We start from the raw sequence: 26,985 nt of genomic DNA, 5'->3' as shown, positions 1-26,985 counted from the left end.
GAAATCAAACAAGACGATGAGATCAAAGGTTTTCAAGTGCAGAATATTTTCGATATCAGTGCACCTTAAATGAAAATCACAATATTTTTGAAATAATATTACTCACAAATATTATTTCTAAGGAGGATCCGATGCAAATACTGTCAAAGTGAAGTAGTGCAGCATGTTTGTTTTTTTTTTTCTGTCCGCATGCCATGTCCTTGCAGCTTTGATGTGCAGTAACAGTGTGTGAAATAGCGATGTAGGGAAAGTCTAAAAATAAATAAATAAGACAATGCCCCGAAAATAATAGCTGCTGTCAGAAGGCGTTACAAGCTTTTACAACGCCTCCAAGCCAATTATTCCTCTGTCATGTACACAGGTGTCACAAACACAGCGAAGCCTCCAGAAGTGCAGCCAACACCTTTAATTAGAGCGAGGCTTAAGAATAGAATAAAGTGGCTGCAATGCTACCCTAACTATGTTGTTTAGATCCATAGGAAAGGATAATTCATGAAGCATGACAGAAGTATTTCTTTACGTCAGAGGAACGAGGAGACGAAGAATGAGATGTAATAGCCATATGTGTAAAAATGCATAAAATATTTTTTTTAAAAGATGTCAAAAAGGTGAAACATCCTGCCCCTGAGTGAGTTACTTAATTAAATAACTAGCTTTATTCATAATAGGAGAGGTCAGCTTTTGTTTAGAGGATTGCCTTGGGCAGATTTTGAATGAAAAAGTTCTGCCAGAGCAATTTAAAAAGTGACAATGTAATCTAGAGTTACTCTGCTAGTGGAAAAAAATAGCTACTTCAAACAAAGTGTGAGTGGCTTTATTCAAGGTCACACGATTCTGTGTGTGTGTGTGCCTGTGTTTGTGTGTGTGTCTATGTATGCATGCCCTTGTGGGTATGAGGTCACTTTTAACACTTTCTCTTTTGCACTGTGGTGTCAAAGAGATAAGGGAAGCGTTCTCGCTTTGGCAGAGAGGCACAGCAGAGGAAAGAGGGAACTATTTTTATTTAGGCCCATGTCTCTTCTGTGGCCACATCCCGCGTTAATACCCTTCAAAGGTAAACCTTATTTCTGTGCCACTGAGCTATGCCTAGTCTAAACCTCCCCAAGGCTTGAGGTTTTTGATCCAAAGGTCCTTTTCATGGCCGTTAAGCACATTTTTTTTGGCTTGTTTGTGAAATGACTCCCCATGTTGGCAGTGTGTATGTGTGGTTGTGTGCATGTACGGTATGTTTATGGTATGGAGGGGTTGTGGGGGAATAAAAAGCAGGCACTTCTTCACATGTATCTGTCTTTTGTTGTTCCCACCACTCCCCGCTCCCTCCCTGTTTGTTTGTTTCCAGCAGCAGGTTCCCCGCGGAGCCCCATCAGTAAGACCACCCTGACTCTGATCAGCGTCATCAGCTGTGTGATCGGCCTGGTTTACTCCTCTCACCTTTCCTGCAGCCTCTCAGTCCGGGTAATCCTACATGTGCCGGAGCACCTCATCGCTGATGGTAAGGCTTTACACCAACCTCAGCCTTTTCCACACACAACTCTGTGGGCGCTCAAAGCCCCGGGGGGGCTGAGTTGGCATTTTTCTGCCGTGCTTCGGGGAGTTCAGCTGGCTGAATCTCTCGAACCAAGTGTCTGCATATTGCGGTCGGTTTTGCTCTCTCAAAGACAAAGGTAAATGCCAGGTCGACCACCCCCTCCCCGGTTTCCCATGTGAGTGCGCACAGCAAATGTGCCAGCAAAGCATCAGAGCACATTGAGGCCAGGTCACACTGACCAACCGCAGCAAACCCTCCATCACTCTTCTCCCTTGTACTTTCTGATTTGTTGAACCACCTCACTAATGAATTTCAATGTAGCACCTGCAGGAAAAAAAAAAAAAAAAAAAAAACAGAACCGCAGGGGCCAAGTGCTGGCTCCTTCTGGCTCATTGGCATTTTTCAGCTGTCACAGGAATGAGCTGGCAGTCCAGATATATTATAGACTGTGACTAGGCTCACTCATCTATCATCTGGAGGTCTGATTTGATTCGAAGCGCTCCTGCTTTCCGGTAGTACATGCTGGCCTGCCAGGAAGATATTAAAATTCCAGGGAGGTGTCCAGGGAGGGAACTTTGAAAGGAGAGATGAAAGATGGTGAATCCGCCTGTTGAATTACAAAACTGGGATCGATTTAGAATGTTTCCATAAATGTCTCCACAATCTCATCAGACTTGATTTGATGTCATGGTGAATCAGATGAAAATCTGGATTCTACCACTGGGGAAAGAAGCTATTAATGCCAACAGCTGCGCATGTGTCTGCCTTCAAATACAGTGAAGAAAAGCACAGAAATGTGGAGTCACACCTTTCTCCTCGCCTTTCACATCAGGGGGAAGTAATCATCTGGAGATGTTTGTCTGTTTACGCAGGATAATAATATCTACTGCTGTAAGATTCACAGTAAAGGACAGGACAAACTTTTTTTCTATGACTAACTTGGAGTCTAAAATAGAATCTGTCTGAGGCTTATCATCTCAATATGTATTTGGTGGAAATAGGTTTTCTACTGCCCTCTGTCTCTTGCCTGAAATGTGTCAAAATTACATTTAAAGCTATCTCTAGGGGTGTCGCTGTAGCCCTGTGATTTATGGCTCCTAACATGCCTATACTGATAGTGGCTAGGGACCTTTGCTGCCTGTCACCTGTAGCATTGGTCTGAGACTGCCATACTACCTCCCTGGAAGACTGTTGGCCGGAGCACTTCAGTCACTCAGTGGCTCATAAGTATGGAGTGTTAAAATACAACTCACAGAACGGTCAGCAGTGGAAGTGAGTGACACAGAAAAGGGGGGAAGAAATGCTTTCTGGTTGGTGCAAAGCGAGAAGCATGTCATGAGTGGACAAACATGCCAATGCTAACATTAGCATTCTCATGTGCTTATGAGCCTAACAGTGCAGCTGTGTAGTGTTTTATGTTGCACGTTTGTGTTGACTATAATGGAAAAGACCTCTCTTGGTCACACTAAATTATTTGTTTTATGACTTTTCTGTCACTGTTTTTTTTCCCTACAAGATGAGTAACTAAGATGAAACTCTTCCATTTAGTGAAGTTGTATTTTTAACATTCTTCTTGTGAGAAATATGATGAGATGCTGTGTGACTGAAACTTCAAGGTTCAGTAAGATGGATCAGGACCATGATGTTTCCTGTCCATCTCAGGGGTCAAGTATTGTATAAAGACAAAATGCATATTCCTAACTAAGAAAGAACTAGAATTTTTAGTCAGACTTATCATGAAACCTACTGTATTGTATTCCTAAATGTATAATGTGATGCGATGAATGTCTTCATAACAGACATATTTGTTTGGGGATAGGGTTGGATTAATAAAGCGCAACATATAATTCACTATAGTTTATTTGACTGACTGAAGTGCACCACAGTAGTGCTTAAACTGGCTCTCGACCCAGGTGCCCACTTGTACATATTCCCTGGAATTCCATTTAATTCCACTTGAGCTCAAGATATGAATCAAGTTGACTTCAGTTTCATAATCTGATCAATATTTTTTAAGTCAGAGGTCAGCACATTATTTCATCTTTCATTTTTTTTTGCATACACCCACAAAACATTTCTGTCTAATATTGGAATTCATTTCATTATGCAAAAACAAAAATATTTTATACCCACGATTGCCAAAGATATCAAACAGCACATAAACTGAGGTATAAAAAGAGAACCATTACTGATTGGTTTCTGAAGTAATAAGTTTGATTTTTTTTTTTTTTTTTTTTTTTTAGCAATTTAATGGCTCCCAACAATCACACAAACAAGATGTGTCCATCCATCTGCAGTGTGTGCTCTAGTTTTCAAGGGATCATCAAAGGGGATGGCACTAACTAGGGCATGCAGAGCCTGCCAAGAAGTCGTTAAATATGCCCGGCATGCAAATGCCCAGTGCATCCCGTGTTTGCAAATGGACAGGGCTTTGGTCAATGAGTGTTGCTGCTAATTTACAGAGATCACACAGTGGATAGCTCATACTATCAGCTATTATAGTGACACCTGCTGTGTCCGGTGTCCAGGGGCCTTTGTCTCCCGGTGACTGTATTCATCTTTTGCATAGCTAGTTGAATTTCAAATGATTGTGCCTTTTTATAAAACTGCTTTTTCCAAGCAGCTTTAAACTGACTGAACAAAATATTTCCCAGATCATCCTAGTGTAATAGTGTTTAAATCAAGTGTTATCAGACTGTAGCTTACCTTAAGTAGACTTTCAGAAGTAAAAGAAGTTACTTGTTGTACAGAATGAGTGCTTCAAGAGTTCATTCGTTCATTCATTTTCTAAACCGCTTATCCGTCGGGGTTGTGGGGGGGCTGGAGCCTGTCCCAGCTGACTACAGGCAAGAGGCGGGGTACACCCTGGACTGGAAGCCAGTCAATCACAGGGCTGACACACAAAGACAGACAACCACACACGCACACACTCATACACTTTATTATTATTATTATTTATTTTTACTCTTTGAACAGGAGAGCCAGAGCCTCCATCCCAACCAATTTAAATTTAACCCAGAATTTAGGCATTTTAACATTTTTTTGGTAATATAAATTGTAATTCCCATATGTTGATATGTATTGTATCAACAGATTTTAACCAATGCACAGCCCTATAATATATGCAGTCCCTGTCTGCTAATTACATCTTCCTGCTTCACAGCTCACCCTAACTGGTCAGATGCTCAAAAGGTGAAATTTAAAAATAAACAGCTGAGCAATACGGCTCATCAACACTGTCAAGATTGTGACTCATTTATGTTAATCGGTTTATCATATTCACCTTCCATGTTGGCTGAAACACATGTTGGCTAGTAAGCAGCATGACAGCTGAAGGTTGTTTGCAGATGAATCAGAATCAGAATCAGAATTCCTTTATTAATCCCTGGAGGGAAATTCTTGTTTCTACAGACAATTGCACATGCAGTATTCCCGACCAAGAAAGGAGAAAAGTGCAGAGTATATAAATAGGATAAACAAAAACTAAAATCTCAAGTACAGTAGTATTTACAAAAACTGTATTCAAAAATTTTTTAAGAAAATTTAAAAATACAGGTATGTGCAATGTGTAAAAGTAGCCAATATGTACATTGTATAAACAGTGAGTGTGTCCGTCACAGTGCTGAGTTTAACAGTTTGATGGCGACAGGCAGGAATGATTTCCTGTGTCGCTCTGTGGTGCATCGTGGCAGTAAGAGTCTGTTGAGTCTTGATGCGACAACGATCCCATCATGTTGCTTTATTTATGTCACAAGTGCCACTCATAATATACCCAAGAGCCAGTTTTATTATTTGTCTAATTAAATAAGAAAGTGTTAATTAACCGTCAAATGTTCGTCACCACACAGTAAATAATTAAAAATAGTTCTGCTATTGCAGAGTAGCCTGAACAGGTTCAGAATTTGAAGAGTAAATTTTCTTCCACATCTTTAACCAAGTTACTATACATTTAACGTGCCCAGGGCATATAGTTAATTAAACATGTGTGTCATCATCCTGAACATGATTGAATTAAATGCACATTGTATATTAAGTCACTGGATCAGCAAGAAGTATATGGCAAGGAGACCCCAACCCCTAACCTTTACTGCATAATGCAATTTTACACCAATGAGAAGGACAAATAATAAGTTTAGCAGTAAAAATGTAGCCAAACAAAGCTATACTCAAATACTTGAGTGCATCCATTCATCCATCCATTTTCTATACCGTTTATCCGTCAGGGTCGCGGGGGAGCTGGAGCCTATCCCAGCTGACTACGGGCGAGAGGCGGGGTTCACCCTGGACTGGTCGCCAGTCAATTGAGTGCACACATTGAACACTAATCTATGATAACATGTGATTCATTGATGTATGACATTAAATGAACCTTCATGTAAATAATTATCCAAACACCAAAGACAATATGTGCACACAATTCTATTTGCTTCATCTTTGTTACCTTCCTGTTCCTGGAACATGTGTTTGACTGCAGGGCAACAGTGTGGATGCCTCAGCTGGCTAAGTGTCGTTTAATTGAAATCTCTCTGTTTGAAGACTTTTTATCTTTCTGGTTCGGCAGCTGTCAAGGTTCATTGTCTTGGGTGGATCTCGCCTCATACTTTAATGATACTGATTAATAAGAATCCCTTTCCAGATATCAGAGTAGTGTTTGGAAAGCTGTTTGAGAATCTTAATGCAGTGTTTGTAAGGTCAAGTTGATCTTGCAGCCAATTAAACACTCTCCTTTCTTTTTTTTAATGAAACATTTATATTCTGCATTTATCAAACCATTTTATTGTGAAGTTTTTCTAACAATGGTTGTTGGAGCTTTTTTCACTTCTAAAGTATCTCAATCCCCATTTAAGTCAAGAACTATCAAATACTGTGCTTACTCTCTTAGTTGTAGGGTCTGAAATATACTGTGTTTTTAACCTTTTTTCTTAGTTTTAATAAATATGAACACAAAAATCAAGGAGTGTTTGTGAAATGGTAAAATCTACTTTCAACCCCAATATGCTTGTGTGTTTCTCTCCTTCCTTTCTATTCTTTTCTGCTTTTCCGCCTTCCCTCCACTTGCCATCTATTCAATCACTCTCACTTTGCCTCCTTCTCCTGTTCTTCCGGATCTTGGACCCTCTATCCATCTCTCATTTCTTCCATCTGAATCTTCCTTCCTTCTGCTCTGGGTCTTTTCACCCCTCCTCCCTCTTTCCTGCTCAGGTTCTAGGTTCATTTTACTGCAGGGCAGCCAGTTGGATGCCTCAGACTGGCTGAACCCGGCCCAGATCTTGTTGTACCACCAGCAGAATGCCAGCGGGCCCTGGGTCAGCGAGCTGTGTGGACGACGTCTCCTGGACCCCTGTGAGCACCAGTGTGACCCTGAGACAGGTGAGCCGAGAACACGACATAAACAAGTATCGGTTCTGTACCGTGCTGGCATTGTTACCATGGAAACCCTGTCAGCTATTAGCTGATATGAATGAAGTCTCAGCTGCGTGGCTTGACTGGCTTCTGTCTTTTTTGAAGAACACAAGAGATAAAATGCTACTTTACTTTTTTGCTTGCAAATTGAAGCTATGATTTATATGTTATTTCTTCATACTGTAGTTTATTTAAAACAAAATACGATTCTGACGGTATTTTGTTTGTTTAACTTGACAAATTTGTTAATACAACCAACCATACCAAGCATAAGAGGTAATACATAAGGTATAGACATTTGTTTTTCTCTCCTTCGTCTTTCTTTTTTCTCCATTGTTCAGACATTACACATGTAACAAATAGACGCTTGCATCTTTTTCACCTCTTCCAGTTTTTCCTGGACAATGTGTGTGATATGGGACTGCTTGCCTTAACTACACGCAACTGGTGCTACTTGACGGATGTTTTAGACACAAACAGCTAACAGCTAAAGAAGTAGACGTGGTATTTTGTGCCCATGTATTTTGTTTGGTTTTAAACTTAGCAGGCAGCAAAAACTTGATGAAGCCGTCATAGATATAAACAATGAATTTGTTGTGTTCAAAGTTATTAGAAAAAAAATACATTTGCACATTGTAGTAACATCATTGGCCATTTTTTTTTCCTGTTGCAGCAGTCAGGGGTTTGTGACCTGGTCAATTCATCAAATGTGATTGCTCTAATTGGAAAAAATCAATAGCACTTCCTTGCCAATTGGGCCTTCCTGGTTTGGCTTTCTAGTAAGCCAAGTCTTGCAAAAGGCCTCCAGAACTTGTAGTCTTTATTACCAGTCTACTCACCAGTGCTTATCGTTATCAAGTGAACAAAACACAGTCAGTTGCTATATGAAGGAGCCTCTTTAATGTTTGCAGTTTCGACCACAACTATGGCCCATCTTACTGCCAAGTCTGATATGGAAAATAGATTACCTGAAGCTCTTGAGCTGTTTTTGTCCAGGTGAGCTCTCCGCAGAGCTCATCATTTGCTTTGCATATCTCCACTGCTAACTTTTGTACTCTGAGTAGTAGCAGGGACACTTTATACAGCTTCTAGTGAGCAAAGCTTGATAATAAAAGATGCTTAGTAGATAAATTAATTATAGCAGATACAGAAAAGTGGAAATGAAAAGCAGCATGTGCAGGGAAAAAACAAATATTATATAACATAATATATAACAGTAAGATTTTACAAAAGTCAAGGAGTCAATGCCAACTCTGTTTGTCAGAGTTTCTTCATCCAGCCGTCTGGTGTACTTGTTTTGAATCATCTTTTAAACTTCTATGATGTCTGAATGGATGTAACATTGAAACCTTTTCAAAAAGCATTTTCTGTTGGACTAAAGCCTGATTTGTGGTAGGATGCTCAATATTTTAAATGGATGTCACACAACAGAAATCAAAGAGCCTAGCAGGGTTTTCAATTCGTGCTACAACAAAAAGTTTTGCTCTCTCTGTGTTAAAAAGACACTCTCCTCCAGCTGGCTTTTTTAGTTTTACCAACCCAATTTATATGTCCTTCTCACAGCTTGTCGCTTTTGTATCTATCTCTTGTGCTACTTTGTGTCCTTCTGCCTTCTGATAATAAAACCTGCGCAAAAAATCAAACAAAATAAGGTAGTCCGTGCACCCATTAGAACCACTAAGGAAGCTACAGTGCCAATATGTTCTGGATCAACAAATGAAGGACGAGGACGAGGAGACGCACTATTGGTATTTTCAGATGTCTGCCAACTGTTTCTATGATGTGGTCAATCAGATCTGGTCCTATGTGGCTCACACTGGAACACACTAAACTCCTGTAAATGTGTCAGACAGGTTTGCTGTCTCATCATGAGGATATTACTGTGACACAGTAGGACAACCCAATCACAATCCATTGCAAAATATTACTTTGTTTGTGCCACAACGCTCGACATGAAAGGTAAGTGTTGAGCGATACTGTATTGTTAAATTTGTCAACAGTCTTCAAAAGTGCTGAGCGCCCTAAATAAATTGGGCTCAACAGTCAGAAATTCAACATGAAATAGCATGTCTAATAGATGGACCTTCTGTAGCTTCCCTTACCTGCTGCTACCAGTTGACACAGGAGATATTCTTTAAAACTGTATTATTGTCATATTGTGTATGGGCTCGTGCTGCAAAATAAAAGATCAAGAAAGCTCTCATTTTGCTGTGATAATGCACTAGCATGTTTTAAGATGTATATTCAGATGCTTGGAACAATAATGTGTGATGTGGGGGTTTTTTTCTGCAAAAAAATAGAATTATTGCAGTCCCTCAAAAGGCATTTAATCCTTCCACTTCAAAATGTAGAATCTTCAAACATGTAAATTTTGTTCCTCCCTAAGTTTCTAAGTTGCGAATTGGACCAGGACTGATTTCCACTAGCTGCCATGTCACAAATCATACTTGTAGACCTGGCTCTTAAAATCTGATTGAAGCTGTGCTGATTGTATAGATCTTCTGTTCTGCTGGGTTGAAGATGTGTGTGAAGCACCCATGTTTTAGAATCTTGAGCCTGTTTTTGAAAGTATTTGAAGCATCATAGTCCACCACAAGCTCACTGGTTTTGATGATGCTGAGCGTCATGTGATTGTGGTTGCACCATGTGACGAAGCTCTCCATCAGTTGCTACATGTGATGGTCGGGGCAGACGTGGATGTAAAGTGGAACTTGACAGGTGCACAGGGGCATACCACCACAAGATGGCATTTCAAGATTTAAATGAAGTGTGCAGGATTCACATAATTTTTGCTTTGAATCTCAGTTTCAATACTCAGCTTGCAGTTGAAATATTTGATGTTAATATTACTGACCCTTTTTGGGTTCAGACGTTCTGACAGACATTTGAAACCATCCTTCCATCCATCTTCTATACCGCTTATCCCTCAGGGTCATGGGGTGCTTGAGCCTATCCCAGCTGACTACCACACATGCACACCTAGGGGCAATGTAGAGTGGCTAATTAACCTAATGTTTTGGGAATTTGGGAGGAAGTGGAAGGAAGAGAAAACCCACAGAACATGCAAAGTCCACACAGAAGGGCCCAGACCGGGGTTCGAACCTGGAACCCTCTTGCTGTGAGGCGGCAGTGCTAACCACTGCCACTGATACTTTTCCCCTCTTTTCGAAATCCGTTTCACTCTTCTGCTGCATTTCATATAGTTTATTTTCTTCAGCACTGTATTTCCACAGATGAATGATGTGTTGGAAGGAAGGATAAATATACTGTGAGCTTGACGCCATGCCTGAAATAAATTATGCTTGAGGCATATTGAAGAAAATAGCAGTATGTCAGTAACTGTTGATTGATGCAAGACTTTATGAAATTTCCTTTGTGACTTAAAAACTGAAAAATGAAAAAGTGCAAATTGAAAAGTAAATGGCAACACACCATTGTTGTTTAATCTTTACTCCAGGCTTCCCGTGATCACGCAACTCAAAACTGCTTAGAATTTATATCTTTGCACTTGTTACAAAATTGTTACAGAGGCTGTCAGCTGGATAGCTAAATGTGACATGAATGTAATATACAGCTGGGTTTATGAAAGCAATAGCTTTAGCTGTGACTATGATATGATGTGGGATGGATAGGGGGTGAAAAGTCAAATCAGATTTTTCAGGATATTGAGAAGCTGGACATGCTTGTGACATATGAAACAAAAATCAATTAAAACAAACTGCAAAAGTCAAAAACATGTGAACAATATATCACATGAAAAACTGGAATATAACATCATATACAGTTACTGTTATATTCCAGCCACAGACTACACTCCAATTCCAAATGAAGACAACAGCATGCTGATAAAACAGAATTGTAGAACATTTTTTTGTTGGTTAGCAAGCTCTCTCGCTCTCTCTCTGAACTCGTTTTGATCTTCCCTGCCTCCAAACAAAGTGGGATCTTTGTGTAAAACAGAATCATATAGTGCATCTTGTTGTTTCAACAAGCTAAGAACAATTTAGCCTTCAAAAAAAATCTGTAATTAAATAAGTAAATCTCATGATATTTTAAAAATACTGGCTGAACCCGGCAACTATAGTGTTGTTTTTCACAACTCTTTTTTGTGATCGTTGAAATGGCTTGAGTTGAGGTGTTTACACAGTAAACTTGTACTAACAAGAAAAAGTCTTCTCACGTACAAAAATAGCTGGAAGCCTGGACCTGGCTTGAAGAAGACAATAAAGTGGTACAGTTCATAACAAAAGCTAAGAAAGAGCAGAATGAGCTGTTTTTTTTTAATGAAAAATGCTTTCAATTTTTGCATCAGATAAGGAACTAGCAATTATGTTAGCTTAAAAATTACAATCCATCTCAGTTTTACACAAAGTAAATACGTGTCTGTATTGTTACTTTTAATTTTGACTGATACTGTGTCAAAAAGGTGACAGGTCAGGTGACAAGTGAGGTGAGAAGGTCACAGATATTCCAAAAATTCAGATGCTGTTTGGAGAACATTATCTGTCCATGTCAGAATAATGTGTTCATGTTTAATTAGGTCTCCCCATTGGAGGCAACAACACCAACGGGCAGAAAGACTCGTTTTAGTTCTACCTGCTTTGTTGGAAAGTCTCTTCCAGTCACTCAAATTAAGAGTGTGTGAAGAAATCTCACATTTAAAGAGGAGAAAGTGTCTTCCTTGCTTTGCATTCATTACTCAGCAGCAGATCTGTCCTTTGGGCAATGCAGAGTGAGTTCTGAGACCTTTAAATGAATCAGAAAGCTGGCCCAGCATGTCTCTTGCCTGCCTTTCTTGGAAAAATTTCTGAGGCTCACCCACATTATTCTCGCTTCTTAAAATGACGTATGGACCAGCAGGACTGGCAGCAAGGCTTCACTCATTCTATTGTATTTTTCATATGATGCATTCGTAATGAAACCGTTACGTATGCGTGCTTTTTGTGTGTGTGTGTGTGTGTGTGTTCGTCAGTATGACAGTGTGTGCGCATGGGAGAGAGTGAAAGTGTGTGTGGGCTGCAGGGAGATTGTGGAGGTGCTATAGATAGCTTAAATCCAATCCCCATTTCTGCTGGAGGAGATACTGATGAAAACTGAAATGGGCTGCGACAATATCTGTGCCGCTCCTGCAAGACATTAAAAGAAGACGGTGGATGTCTTAACGCGCGGTTCTTCCCTTCCTCCAGAGCCCTAAACCTTGCACTTTGGGTGTTCATGTTTACTGGCTCATTTCACCACGTTCTCGACGAGAATGTGCGGGGGACTTTTTATGAAACTAAAAGAGACATGCTGTGCCTCTGGAGACACATGTTCCCGGATCATAACCTGCTGGTTTGATTGATGTGGCTGTGTAATGGATCGATGTGTGGATGTGTGCCTGATGAGCTGAATAACTTTGTGCATGAGTGACACAACATTAAGAAAAGTATACTTCCTGTGCAGCTGCTCATGCAACAGATCAAGAGTTCCAGGCGATTTAAGGACACCGTGTACACGTTGCTCAGCCTGGTCGCCCTTAATCAGTTCTATGTGTTTTAAAGGATGGCAAATAGCTGGGCGGGATGTGATGAAAATAAAGTGCGAAGCTTAGAAGCTCGCCTGTATCTTGAGTAAGTAGGGAATGTAACACCTTGCAAGTGAAAAAAAAAAGTTTAATCTGAGTGCCGTGACCCGAGAGTGCGGCAATTAAAGCAAGATGAGGCGTTTAGTACTGCTCAGCTGTTAAACTATAAATCTAAATGAAACGCCACAGCTCCTGTCATGTCGTCCCTGCCTCAACATTACTTACTTTTCATTCATATATATAAAATTGCCTTTCTAATGTCTACAGTGAGCTACAGTATCTGCATCTTGGGAGTGCTGCCAAGGAAAAGCCAGTACATGAGGAGGCAGTTTTGAGCTGCTACAATATATCATTCAGGTGATGCATTTTACATAAATATTTGCATAACGTCAGAGGGGCAGGGCATGTGTTTGACTTAAAAGCTGTATAACACAGTGAGGCCTTTGGACATGACCACATTACTAAGATGAGTAACACAGCAGTGGTGATAGCACATGGACAAACTTAAATATTGAATTTTGAAATGAAAATTTAATGTTTACATTCCAGCTTGACTGGTATTGTTTTTTTTTGTTTGTTTTTTTGAGAGTTTAAAAATCCAACAATGATATAAAAGCAAATTTAAGACCCCCAGCATACATATTAATACACGTTAATTTCTTGTTAATCATTGGCCAATTTAGTTGATAATACCGACATATTTTTGTGGTCCGTGTGCTTTGCTTGGTAAACAGTATATTTGTGTGTAGTAGCATGGAGTCTATTGTCATGCTCTTATAAAGCCTGAATAGGCAAAAGCTGGGAGCTGTTAAACAGAAGCCATGGTTTCACATGACTCTAATGACATTGGTGACATTATAGTTACTGAGTTAATTGCTACGGGTGATGGAAAGGCAATGGCGTCACTAATCTAGAGTCAGACATACTTATCGACGAGAGAAAGTCTGTACCCAAACTGTGATACATCAACATTTTACATGGTCTGCATTATTACCTTTGGTCTTTGAATGAAGCACTCTCTCTGTTTTTGGGTCAGGGCGCCGTGGGATCTTATTGTCTTTTTTCTGATACAGCTGAATTAATGCCAAGATTCACTCTAATGAGCAATGGTCAAAAGACATAATGTAATGAATAACTGGGCTGCTAAACAGCTAGTTTTAAAATGTATTTTTCTTGTTTTTGCCCTTTTAGTCTATGATTTAGCATTTATTCAACCCATTATTGTTATAATCCACACTTTTCCTCTCATGCAGGTCCAGTGAGCAGTGAATTTTTGCACCTCCACTTTGCTTGTTTAGACCACACCTTAGAACAGCTGAACTGTACTACTCACACCTAGACTTTAAACTTAATCTTTCTTAAATGGATATCAGCCTTGTACTTATTGTGACTGTGACTAGATTGACAAAACAGATGCCTTCTACTAAATGCATTGTTTCTCTCCTCCTTCACTTACTTCTGGATAAGCACCTCAAACAATTTAAGCTCTCAGATTTCTTTACATTGTCCTGTCAGAAAGGATAAATGGATGTTTAATGTTTGCTTCTACAGCTAGATGTTCATTTCTTGAGCAGGAATATTTATAGGAGATGTCTTCACTCTCTTTTTGTCTCTGTCTGAAGTTGGATTCGATTATGCTCTAATCACTCATTCAGATCCCCTTCGGATCTTGGGCTTAACTAGACCTAGTGTTAGAGATGACATGGGCTCAAGAGAATGCAAAGATTCTCTTGAATATAAATGTGCTATTAAATATGGACAAAATTGCAAACTGTCTGAGTCATTTCCTTTTCGTTTAGAGAACATGAGCAGAGAAATCAGTAAATATGGTTTCCTTTAGCCTGACAGGTACTGGCAGTTGACCTTTTCCATTAACAGTGGTGTATAAAAGCCCAGGGTCTCTGCCCTTCACTTGCCTCCTATTGAGCATGAGCAGAACATGTTGTACATGTTACTCCCGAGTAACCCTCTAAATGAAAGGTGAGCCCCCATCAATCGCAATGAGCAAGTCAAGGCCAACATTTCTCCTGGGAGCTGACAGCAGAACGAAAAGCTGATGCTTCACTGGTTTTTTTTTTTTTCATTTTTCATTCTTTCCTTTTTTTTTCCTTTGCTAAAAGGCTTCACTTATCAGGAGAATGTCAATGTAGAGCATTCTCTCAATCCACACCCTTCTAAAACTCAAATGTTCTAGCTCTGTTGGTGATGTTAGATCAGGTCAGATTTGCTCAGTTTTTTGAAAAATGCATCAGACAGATAAGAGTACATCAGTCTCCATTCAGCAGCTCTGTGTGCATATCAGATGAGCCAACTCCGGGTCCTGAATGCGGGGTTAACAGTCGGCTTTAAACGATCAGAGTCTTTTCCAGTACAGTTGAGTAGTGTTGCCTTATTAGCAGTCTTATTAGCAATAGCCCCAAAATGTTGCCTTAGGCCTGAGTGCTGAGTGGATTTTGTGAAATAGCAGCCCCAGACAAGCTTTGCTTTAGTAAATAATGACAATGCCAAGTGTCTATTCATTACACTAATCACTGATCTAATCACTTTTCATTAGGTAGAGGATGTTATTCAACCAATGGGACCAGTCAAATAACAACATGAACAACATTATAAACCAAGTCTATTAAATCTAGACATTTAGACTAATAATTCACAGACAACTTCATTATTTACTTTTAGGATGCCTGACGCTCTGTTCCACTGTGCAGTTAAGGTCTAGTGTTTGTGGTTTTGTATAATTTTAGAATATGTAAGTTTAAGCAAATTAGATGGCCAAAAAAAATGAAAAGGTGGTGGAACACATGGTTCGAGATGGAGCCTAACTTTGTGTGTGGTGAAACAACATACATTCTTATTTGTTTTTGTCAAAATATGTTTAAAGTATGATGAGTGCTTTGAACTCATATTGTGAATTGATGTGAACAAGTACAGTAAGTTTAAGAACTTGTTATTTATTGTGCAAACATTTGTTGGAGTGGATCTTTGGTTTGCATTATTGCTAAGTACAAAGTAAACAGAACCATCCCTTTTCAGTTATTTTCAGCTAATTGTGCTTTAGGATTAGAAAATTTATCATGCAGACTGAAGACCATCTATTTTCAACCTCCAAAATAAAATGTGAACAGCGCAGCATTGAGCCAGCAAGTGTTTCACAGATTGTGTCCTTATCAAATGTGTCTGAAAGCCATCCAATGGTATGATGCACAGTGGGAAGCACCGTCACTTTTAGTAGTCACCATTGGCCATTAGTTGCCATTTTTAGATTAACTGTAAAGGACTGAACGAACTGATGGAACAGATGCATGTTTCATTTCATGAAAGCTCTTGCTGACAAATTTGGACAAAAATATGTGTCAAATAGCTGAAAAGACACTGACTACATAATTAAAAATGAGATGATTTAGAGTTCTCTAGATGCCTGAAGTGGATGCTCATTGGGATAGCACTCCAGGAGTAAAATAAAGGGAGAAGAGCAAGGGGAATTAAAAAAGACTTGACTATAATGAACGCAATGATTGAATCACTGCCTTTGTGTTTGCAGGAGAATGCCTTTGCCTCGACGGCTACATGAAGGACCCAGTCCACAAGCACCTCTGCATCCGCAGTGAGTGGGGTCCCAATCAGGGGTAAGTTATGATAATCACATCATGATGGCTCATGATTGCTCATTATCAAGCAAAAGAAATTATGGAAAAAAATCATTTGCAAGAAGGGAACACTCCTACAGATCAAACAACGGCATTCTTTTGGTTTAAGAGAAACACTGTTGTGATGTTGCCAACACCAATTAATGTTTCGAATCAGACAAAATGGCAGGAGAACCTAATCTACACAGATTTATTTGCAAGTGATTAGCTGTAGACATAAAGTAGAAAGTTGTCCACAGCAGACAGTGCTTGAAAGGTTACTGGCCTAATTAGATCATTTCTACAACTGAGGAGCATTCCAAACATTCCTTTCATATCACAAACCATGCTGACAACAAGAATAAGATCTGTAGTGGTTCTGACATGCATCTCATGGTGATGAGTACAATCTCTTCTAAGTTGCCTTGAGAATGTAAAGCGCCAGATGGCCAACAGTGTCCTGTCTGCAAGACAGAAGTCCCCATGATTGTCCCTGAGAAGGCGGTTTTTGTGCTCCTTTAAAGGCCTACACGAGAGCCACTTTGCCTTCGCTGTCACATCTTACCCATCTATCAACAATTTTGAATCCCAGCAAAAGACCCACTTTTTACAGTTGTGTTTGACTCCTCTAGTCCTAAAAGTTAAAAATGGTTTTGTTTCTCTCGCTTCTTCGCTTGTTTATTTTTGTTTTGATTATTTAATTATATATTAAATCTCTGTGCAAAGCACTTTGGTCAATGGGTATTTTTAAAAAGATGTTCTACAAATCCATTTGACTTAATTTGAATAGACTTAATGTTCTAAAGCCTTGAAAGTAATTACCAACTCTATTTACCAAATCCTCTGCGTGGCTGACCATACTGCATTGCTGTGCTTTGTTTTTCCATTTGTGCATAATTAAAGGGGTGATTCAGATATCTAATATTGCACTCCCATGTAGTTTGTGGACTCACAACAGACACATTTGCGAAGAGGAGAAAGAGAATTGAAACAGCGCAGGCGGATTTATTCTAACTGTATGTAAAGGTCACACTCCAAATAGCCTGAGTCCTACAGCTCCTACAATGCAACCAACAGCATATTTTCATTAGATTTAATTTCTCCACTCCTTGATTCTATTTTTTCAGGCTTGTTTTGAGTTTGTAGTCTCCACAGCACAGAATAACCATGCTGACATCACTGTGACATCATCAGGGGGTAGTTTCTTGTTGATTTGAAAAAGCTCCTTCATAGCCACAGCTTCTTGTGACAGGTACTGTACTCCACATGAAGTGCAATTTGATCTTCCTGTCTAAAAATTGAGAGGTGCCTCTAAACCAAAATGACTTCCACTGACTGACTTAAAAAGTTGTATGAATTTTAGCACAGTTATTAAACAACTTTTGGCTAGCAGTTAGTCACTGAAGTTGTGAGTGCTTTGTCATGGTTTCTGGGTGCAAGGTCACTTCTTCTATATTACAATAATGATTACAAGTGATGGCTTGATATCTTTTGGCGATGAAAAATGCTGTTTCAGACCCCATCCCAGGAAGTCACATCAACACTTAATTGGGTTCATGTCTGCTTGTTAAAAAGTCCTTGACATTTGGCTAACACCACAGTCACAGTGCCAACCACCGGATGACCACCCAGTGTGTGTGTGTGTGTGTGTGTGTGTGTGTGTGTGTTGAGGTGCCACTATTCTTCTCACATCAAAGAAGACAGCGCCCACCTACAGGAGTTCCCTTTGTGATCCCACTGTCAGCTGTCCCTCCAGAGATTAAAACCATCCAGATTACAGGCTAATAAAAAGAGCAACATGAAAAACATAAAAACAATATATATCAATCATAAGCTTGTTTAAAGAAGTCAGTTTAAGTAGTATTTTTGCAGTTTCAGCTCAACCAAAAAGTTCCACATTTTCTTTTGATCCCGCCTTTGTTTTTCGCTTACCTTTTTCGGCAAGTGTTTCAGAAATCTGCTTTCCCAAAGTCATTTTGTTTACTTGCCACTGTACAAATTTTTTATTTATCAGCGGTTAATTAATAATAGCAACGACTTAAGTTAATTGTCATGTTTAATCTTATCCACTTCTTTCACACTTGTGGCCCACGCCCTTTTTACACCACCCAGTTGAACTCTCTCTGCTCCAAAATGTCTTTACCTGGCTCCATGTTCTCATGAGTCCTACTTCATACTACACATGCGCAGCTCTCAACAGAGATGAGAACAAATGCAAGAATGCTCACTCCTTATCTACTTCCATGCAACTGCAGAAAAAAAACAGAAGGAAAACAAGATGTTTAATTCTTTTTACCACTTGCCCGATCGGGCAAACGAGTTGCTAGATTTACTTGCCTGAGGTAGCATTTTACTTGCCCTGGGCAGGTGAACAGTCCTTATTCCTTACTGTTGAGCCCTGCAGTGTGTGGCTTGCAGCAGACATAGAGCATACTATTCTCTCTTTATTTTGACGGCATTCCATGTCAGCCTCAGTGCACGTTCAAAATGTCGATCTTTTTTTGTTTTTTTTTGAGACATCTGAATTTCCCCCAAGCCCTGTGCACCTCTGTATGTCATTTCCCTGGTGGTCTCCTTGTGTCCCTGTCACTGTGTAACATAGGGGGCACCCTGGGGTGACTTAAATCTTTAATGACCACAGCCTGTGGCTTGGAAGCCGCTCCCCTCTTGGTCGATGTTCTTTTTGCTTACAGTAGTGTAGGTTTGCTCAGAATGGCATCGGGCCCCTGTCACTTCTCCTCCCCACACTCTCACTTTGCAGACTGTTTAGTCCCCGAGCTGCCACTCCCCATTAATCTCCATCATTGTCCCTTTCTCACTTCTGCCTCTTGGCATCTGTCTCCTTCCCTCCCTCTCACTCTCACTCTTTGTCTTTCTTTTTTTTTCACCGTCTGCTCTCTCCATCCACCTTATTCTCTTCCTCCTTCTCTGTGTCTCTTTCTCCCATTCTGTGTCACCCTGTCATCCCCTCTTATCCCTCCCCTGGTAAATAGATATGAGCCAAAGTCACATTGCATGTCAGCTGCCGGAGAACACATTTTTCAATCAACATGTTTACACACAGCACACATCGTAATGCAGCTCGTGATTTTCGGGTCTCTGGAAGGAGGGGATGACTTGAAGTGAGACATTGAAACATGGTTTGTGATTTTCGGGGGTTTAGATTAGGCAGGTGGGTACACTGAAAAATTTAGTGCTTCTCTTGCTTTGATTTTAACACACAGTTTTATTCTCTCCCGTCTTTTTTGTCTCTTCTTCTGATCTGTTCTCTTTTTCATTCCAGTCCCTGGCCTTACACCATCTTCCAGCGCGGTTTTGATCTTGTGATGGGAGAACAGCCCTCTGATCGCATTTTCAGGTAAGAGGAACTTCACAAAACTTTGTTTTATCCAACTGGATTTTCCATACTGCTGTGAGCATACACACAAACGCACACACTCGCAAAAGATAGAAAATAACTTCTGGTTATAATTCTGGTACACTAGCTTTGATTTCTTTAGCTGCGTCTGACAATTTTTGACAAGGTTTTATGTAATGGATTTTGTAAGAGATTTTCAACTTGGCTAACCAGAGCAACTTTATTTTCTGTCAGGTCAGAATGTTTTCGGATGTCGAGAATCAAGTTTTAATCTCACACCAAATGTGTTTATGACATTAATTGGAAAAGAAACTTTAGTTGACTATGTGAAATCAGTAATTAATCACTGGATAGCAAGTTTCATGAAAGTGACAGCTTCATTGCCATCCAGCATGATGACAGCAAAGGACAAGCTTGGAATTTTTCTGTTTATGTATATACACAGACAGAAGTCTTTATTAATGAACATTTTTGAGGCAGCATAACAAGCTGTAAACACACCACTGACACATTGTCACTTTACAGGATTGTTATGGCAAGTGTGTTAGCAAGTCTTGGCCATCAAACAGACGCAGAGCAGCTTTAACATTGACTTTGTGTTTGTGTGAAGCGTAGAGTGTATCTGAAGATGGAGGATGCATCTCCACTTCCTCCAAATCTAAAAAAAAATAAGGAAACAAATGCCAAAAAAGGGCACTGCCATCTTGTGCGGGTGACATCATTTGGAGTCTGCCCAGTAGTGATTGGGCAGTGATGTCATGGTGTCCTACCCCATACATCCATCAGGTCCAATCACAAGCAGCTGTCAGTCATAACATTTCACCCTCTTTCTTAAATTTCCCCCCGTTTTAGCATCAAATAACTAATGAAAACCAAATTTAAAAATAAACCAAAAAAATACTTGAACATAAATTCAGAATCCAGAATAAGAACTACCTAAAAGAAGAGATTTTTGTCCCTGCAGCCAGACACCAGAAGCCCTTTACAATGTTTTGGCTTCATTTTTGGCGAGCTCTCATGTTGTCAGCCTTTATACACAGTCAATGGTGACAGCACAACTAATGTAAGTCCAATCGCTCTCCTTTTAGCTGTTTTGGTTTTTACCCGTCGGAAATATAGCTGCTAAATGCTCCATTATATTCACCAGCTAGCAGCTAAATTTGAACTAAATTTGTTTTTGTTACAGAGTTTGGCGTTAATCCCCTGTAGCTTTGTCACTATGGGAATACTCCTCTAACATGACACACACAGTAGTCATATCGTAAAAAACAATCATAAACCCTTTGTGAGCTAGAGGCCCTCTGGTGGTCATAGTTGTGTACTGCTAAAGAGCAGAATATTTTTAACAGGAGTTGGTGGAGACCAAACCAGAGATAAACTGTGAGAGAATAAAAAATAAAATGAAAGCAAAAAGCAAATGTTACTCCCTGTTTGCTGGATGAATAAATAGGCAACTTTAGAGTGATGAAGTCGTGTCATGTCGTACCTTGTTGTTCTACTGCCTCCAAGTGGCCAAATATCTGATTAAAGCTGTTTTAACAATAACTAAAATTTGCTATAGGTTTACTGTAATACCATTCTCCCTTCTCACTCTGTCCAAGCATGCGGTTTACAATCTCTTTGTCCTCACACTGCTCCCACCCAGTCATCCATCCCAATTTAAATGTTTCAGCCTCTTGCTTTGTACTTTGCCGAACAACACTGTCAGCTCAAGATGTCGGAAAAAGACCTTGAAGATCAGCAAGCGCTTGTAGAGCCATGCATCTTGTTTGCCTAAGCAGATATTACCATTAAACACAGAGGCCATTGAGGCAGTTATGATCACAGTGGTATGGAGAATAAAACGAAACAAAGCAAACTCGTGCATGCAGAATTCTCCTCTGTTGAAGGAGATATATGTTGATATATGTCAGCATTCAAACACTCGGCATTTGCCATTCCCGCACTACTAACCGCCAGGGCGGTTCCTGTGACGACTGCAAACATGTTTTCCTCTCAGCAAGTGTTTTCTCACGGGGACTCTTAATGTTTTCCACCTCCTTTCTCTTGGTGAACCAAATAAGTCATATGGCAGCGCACTAGTCCCAAGTTGTCCATTATAAAGCAGTGCTTGTTAAGTGGCTGCTAATTTGTACTGTGGTCACCCATGTACGTCATACTGCATCACAGGGAATTTCAGTACCCATGTTGCACACAATCCCGTAAGAGATGGTGAAATGACTTATGAGTGAAGTGTCAGCAGCTTCCGGAAAAATAGGCATGAAAATATTATAGTTTTAATAGACTTAACAACTCATACTAATGCAGTGTTTTATACCAAAAGGAAAAACAACAGTACTTTGATGCACAGCAAACTTGACTTTGAAACAAAGTGAGTAATTGCGTGGATGTAATTAAATGTTCCATTTCTACAATGGTTTAATCACTCTGTTGTTAAAGTGACTGGTAATGCATGCAGTCCTCACAATCTACTGCCCTTTCCTTATGCTAAGTTAGCATTTTCTAAAATGCAAATTGAACAATTGTGAATGAGAAAATGTGTGTAGTCTGCATAAAAATGGTTGTTAACCATTTAATCAACAAGTTCCCCCCTTTTGTGCCACAAGTATTCATGCATAATTCATCAGCGCTAATAATGCATTTGATGTTAATCAGCATGCAGTGTTTAACTTAAAGTTGGAAGTCTTACATTTCATCTGCACAGTGTTTAAAGATTGATGATATTCATTGACTCACAAATAAAGAATTGTTTTAAAGCCCTTATTCCAGACATCTGTTGTTTACAGATTTATAGCCCTGTTTTGTCTCAGGGGAGACTCTTATTGGCCCGTCTTTTTCAGGGTTTCTCATTTGGTATGCATTGTGTCCATTAGCACATGGTGTCCTTCTGCTCAAGAAAGAGTTATGCAAAAAGGATAACTCTGCTCAGAGGTAAAATAAATAACCTCTAACCAGCTTGATGCCATTGTTCTGAATCACTGACGCAGTGAACACATTCATCTTTGAAAAGTAGCCGTTTTGACAGGACATCCGCACAACAAGGAGACGAGACCTTGATGGAGTGATAACTTCAAGGGGCACTGCACCATTTACTCATATGAAGATGAGTTTGTTATTTTGTCACCCAGTGTTGTGCAAGTTCACACAAGAGCTAGCTCAAAGTTTACTTCAGTGATTAAAATGACATTCAAAGTTCACACTTTTGAATTTGGAACTGAGATCACAGATCACCACTTCATGTTCATTTCTTCTCTTTTTTATTCTAAAGTAGCTGCTCCAACCCCCTCCATCCCCACCGCCGCCAGTGTTGGAGTTGACTCACTTTAAAAGTGTCATTACATTACTGTCAGTGGTAACAAAGTGTCACACTCTTAACTTATCACATGTTGCTTACAGCTCTTCAGCCCAGGTGTAGCAAAGTTGATGTCCCCTGGCATATCATCAGGTCAAAATTACAATTTGGAATAATTGTAAAAACTATATTATAAAACTATAAAAAATATTTTGATGAAATTATTGTCAGCATGTTGGCAGATTCAAAACACTGCTGGCTGTAGACTCTTGGTCTTGTTAGAGTTAGCCTTGTTCTTGGTCATGAGATCAAAAGTCCATGCACTTCAGTCATATTTAGTCTACTTCAGTCTACTTCATCCTTTTTATTTTTGTCAAATTTTAGTCTTCTAAGCATAAACATTGAATACCTTAGTAAGAGACAACCGATAACATTTTACTGTGAATTTTAGTTCGGAGAAAACACTAGACTTAATTGTCCTTTTCTTAAGTGATCAATAAACTAGCTGACAAAAGCACTTAACACAAACACAAACTTAAGGAAATAACCTCTAAGGTTACTTATTTAATAAAACAGAGCACAACATGTTGTCTGATCCTGAATTGGAGGTTCTCCTCTAAAAACAGTGTTAATGTCATTTGCTGTGCTATGACATAATTTCTGTTTCACTTGCATTCCACTGACTTCACCTTGTTTCTATGTTATTATTGCTACACTAGAGAAGCCTAAACCTGTAACCTTACTCGTCCCATCCACCCCTCTTGTCCTCTGCAGGTTCACATACACCTTAGGAGAAGGAATGTGGCTGCCGTTGAGTAAAAGCTTTGTCATCCCCCCTGCCGAGCTTGCCATCAACCCCTCAGCCAAGTGCAAGACGGACATGACAGTCATGGAGGACGCGGTGGATGTGCGGTGAGAGATGACAGACCTCTTTCCCCCAGTGCCACTTTATAGTCGTGATGTTTTTGAAAAACGATGATAGAAGCTCAAGCTAAAGTTTCTTTTAGCTGGAGCTTCACTGAAGTTTCTGTCCACTTTTTTGTTATTGTTATTGTCTCTGATGAAGCTTCACAACACAAAAAGTACATATTGGCTTTTTGATTGTGATACATTTTTCCTTGACAGTCTTTTTCACCAGTCACCCCTCAGAATGTGGCTCATTGTTTTCACTTAATTTTTTTTTCTATTTTTCATTTTTTTCACTATTGTTGCTGGCAACCTTAAGCCAACCTTAACACAAAATCAGCTTTTAAGGTGCAGACAGACCAAAGTGGGAAAAAAAACAAGGTACAAAAGAAGAAGAAGTAGAAGAAATAATTACTTGGCAATTTAAAGCTGTGAAATAGCTTTTGATTGTTAAATGGTTCATAACTTCTATAAAGAAAATGTACTCTGTGTGTGATGACTGTGTTTGTGTCTGGGATGCAGACACAGCCATCTGAGCCAGAACAATGCTGCAGTGTTAAACCACACTCAGCTGACAGCACGGACACTACAGGATTATTTTACTTTGATGGCGTGGATGGTCGTGTTGCTCAGTCCAAAGCTTTACTCCAGAGCAAGACATTCTGTGATGTCTGTGAAGATACAGTCAGCTGTTTTGTTGATGACCCCCCCCCCCCCCCATGTCTGTAATGCTACCATGGAGCCAAAATTCTGGCTTAGATGCACTAGAAATATAAAACTCATCTACCACAGTATCTACCTAGAAATCTACTTAGACTGTTTATACTCCAAATGTAAGCTGCTCTGCCTCAACTTCATTCAACACAATAACTCAAAACAGGTTTTATGTAGAAAGACACACTGGAAAAGTAACAAAGTATCCTCAAAACACTTGGTAGACGTACTAAATAATGATTAATTTATGATGTGTACTTGATAAACATTATTTTCCCACAACATGTTTCATAAAGGAAATGGAGGAGTTTCTCACAGCTGGAAGGGATTATGGAACACCTTTGAAAACAAACAAAAAGAAAATCTATTAAACGTTTTGGGGGAAAAGAAATGTTCTTAAAACACAGTTTGATTCATTTCATCTTTGTCGTGTGTAGCATTGAGAGCAGCTACACTATATAGACAAAAGTATTGGGATGGGGTTGTTTTTCAGGGGTTGGGCTCGGCCCCTCACTTAAAGGGAAAGGTAATCTTAATGCTTCAGCATACCAAGACATTTTGGACAATGCTGTGTGTCCAACTCTGTGGCAACAGTTTGGGGAAGACTCTTTTCTATTCCAGCATGACTGTGTCCCAGTGCACAAAGCAAAGTCCATAAAGACATGGTTGGATGAGTTTTGTGTGGAAAAACTTGACTGGCCCACACAGAGACCTGACCTCAACCCCATCAAACACCTTTGGGATGAGCTGGAACAGAGATTGTGAGCCAGGCCTTTTGGTCCAACATCAGTGTCTGACCTCACAAATGCTCTACTGCATGAATGAGCACAAATTCCCACAGAAACACTGCAAAGTCTTGTGGAAAGCCTTCCCAGAAGAGTGGAAGCTGTTTTAGCTGCAAAGATGTCTGTGCTTTTAGAATTCATTAATTAGTCATTAATGTCCCTGTTGGTGTAATGGCTAGTCGTCCCAATACTTTTGTCTATATAGTGTACAATACAGAGATGAGGCATGCAGACCTCAATTTTCAAATGAGCATAACAAGCAACAGTGAGTTGTGTGACAAGAGCTTTGTGGGCTTTTTTAGCATCCCTGGTTTTGCCTCTCAGGCTACATACACACTGGCCTAACTAGTAATTTATATTTTTATTTCCAGCTCATAATGCCTTATTTTACCTCCAAAATCTGTGTCTTTGAGTTAGCATGCACTGGGACAAAAGTTTAACAAATTGTTCGTATTTGAGCAATGGATTTTTATATACATATTTGGGATGATTCGGGACCCTGTAGGATCAGACTGGTTTTTATATTTCATATTACATCTATAGCACCCACCTCCTGACGGTTACTATCTTTGAAATCATTCAACACATTCTTTATATTTTTGACACTGTATGAGGGATTTGGGTAAATGATTGACTCTGAAACATCTCTGATAGTGGAAGACAACATCTCCTGCTGTGAAGTCAGTATTTTTGGTATATTATTATCAATTGTCCACAGACTACTTACTCTTCAGTTTTTTTAACAATTAAATTTTGTTTTTAGAAACTAATGATATATGTATAACTAATGACGATTGAATTTGGAGTTGTCACCACTTTGTAGCGTTGTTTGCATATAGGCATATCGACATCCTTAGCCTTTCGCTGACCTTTGCGTCTTATGCAAAATACTTCCAAACAGTTCTGCTTTTTTTCAGTGTCGACTGAAAGTGGCCGTGAAGGCCCTTCAGCAGTAGCGCTTTGCATGTTCAGCCAACTCAGTGTTGTGAACATCAGCAAATATCCATGTGTTCAGCTGCTAGTGTGAGGGGAGGGTGTGTGTGCCTGCCTGTCTGCAGCAGTGCCGTGTGAAGTTATGTGTCGACTGGAGGAGGCAAAGACGGCACTGTTGGTATCAGTTCAGTCGCAACCGAGTATCTAATCCAAATGTATGTAATATCAATCAGCATCTGAGTATCAGTTTTTTTTAAACAACCCGAGTTGAAATAATGTTGAAAAGTCAAATCAAATCTACCTGCCAACTGTGTAGAGACGTGATATGAAAAAAAGATTCCTTTTGCATAAAGGCAGCAAAACATTGGTCTACACTGTTATTAGGTGTACTGCTATTCTCTCATAACCATGCCAAGGACACACCTATGCACTTAGTTTCTTATTGAACCCACTGTGCCTGGAGTGGTCAGCAGCATTGTGAATCATCAAGAGGGTACCGTGATGTATTATGTAGTAACATGAAACGGATTAGTTTGGGAAAAGAGGTAGGTTAATGTAATTAGTAGTGGGAATTGTCTATTAAACTATGCTGGAACATGCCCTGTCAACAAGTTAGTGTGCACAGCTGTGCCAGCTCCTGCCCTAATTTGCCGATGGTTATTTGCCTTGTGAAAATGATGTCAGGTAAAATTAGTCTCGCTCAAATGGATATCCGCATCATTTTTTCTCTTGAGCATGTATGATGTTTTCCCTGTGAGGGGGTTATTTGAAACCCTTGGATGACTGTGATATGAAGCAGTTCTTCAGCAGCAGTATTAAAAAATGAAACAGTTTAGAAGAAGAGTATTGAATAGGATCTCAGTGCCTAACGTTGTGT

General features: G+C 39.7%; 1 protein-coding gene across 6 annotated transcripts in view; it reads left to right on the top strand.

Moving 5' to 3' along the window:
* The window catches only part of astn1 (astrotactin 1), a 356,774-nt gene that overhangs the window by 112,697 nt on the left and 217,092 nt on the right, over positions 1 to 26,985 (top strand). For 5 of the 6 annotated variants that reach the window (XM_046409632.1, XM_046409630.1, XM_046409634.1 and 2 more), the window contains 5 exons: positions 1,343 to 1,492; positions 6,731 to 6,898; positions 16,036 to 16,120; positions 19,404 to 19,478; positions 23,545 to 23,682. In XM_046409632.1, coding sequence (XP_046265588.1) covers positions 1,343 to 1,492; positions 6,731 to 6,898; positions 16,036 to 16,120; positions 19,404 to 19,478; positions 23,545 to 23,682 — 616 coding nt within the window. Of the gene's footprint in view, positions 1 to 1,339; positions 1,493 to 6,730; positions 6,899 to 16,035; positions 16,121 to 19,403; positions 19,479 to 23,544; positions 23,683 to 26,985 lie in introns of all 6 variants that reach the window. The other variant, XM_046409633.1, reaches the window with a different exon arrangement.

This window comes from Scatophagus argus, chromosome 13 (assembly GCF_020382885.2).
Source record: "Scatophagus argus isolate fScaArg1 chromosome 13, fScaArg1.pri, whole genome shotgun sequence".
In the NCBI taxonomy this organism is placed as follows: Eukaryota; Metazoa; Chordata; class Actinopteri; family Scatophagidae; genus Scatophagus; species Scatophagus argus.
The sequence above is the reverse complement of the archived record's forward strand: the minus strand, read 5'-3'. Positions and strand labels throughout refer to the sequence as shown.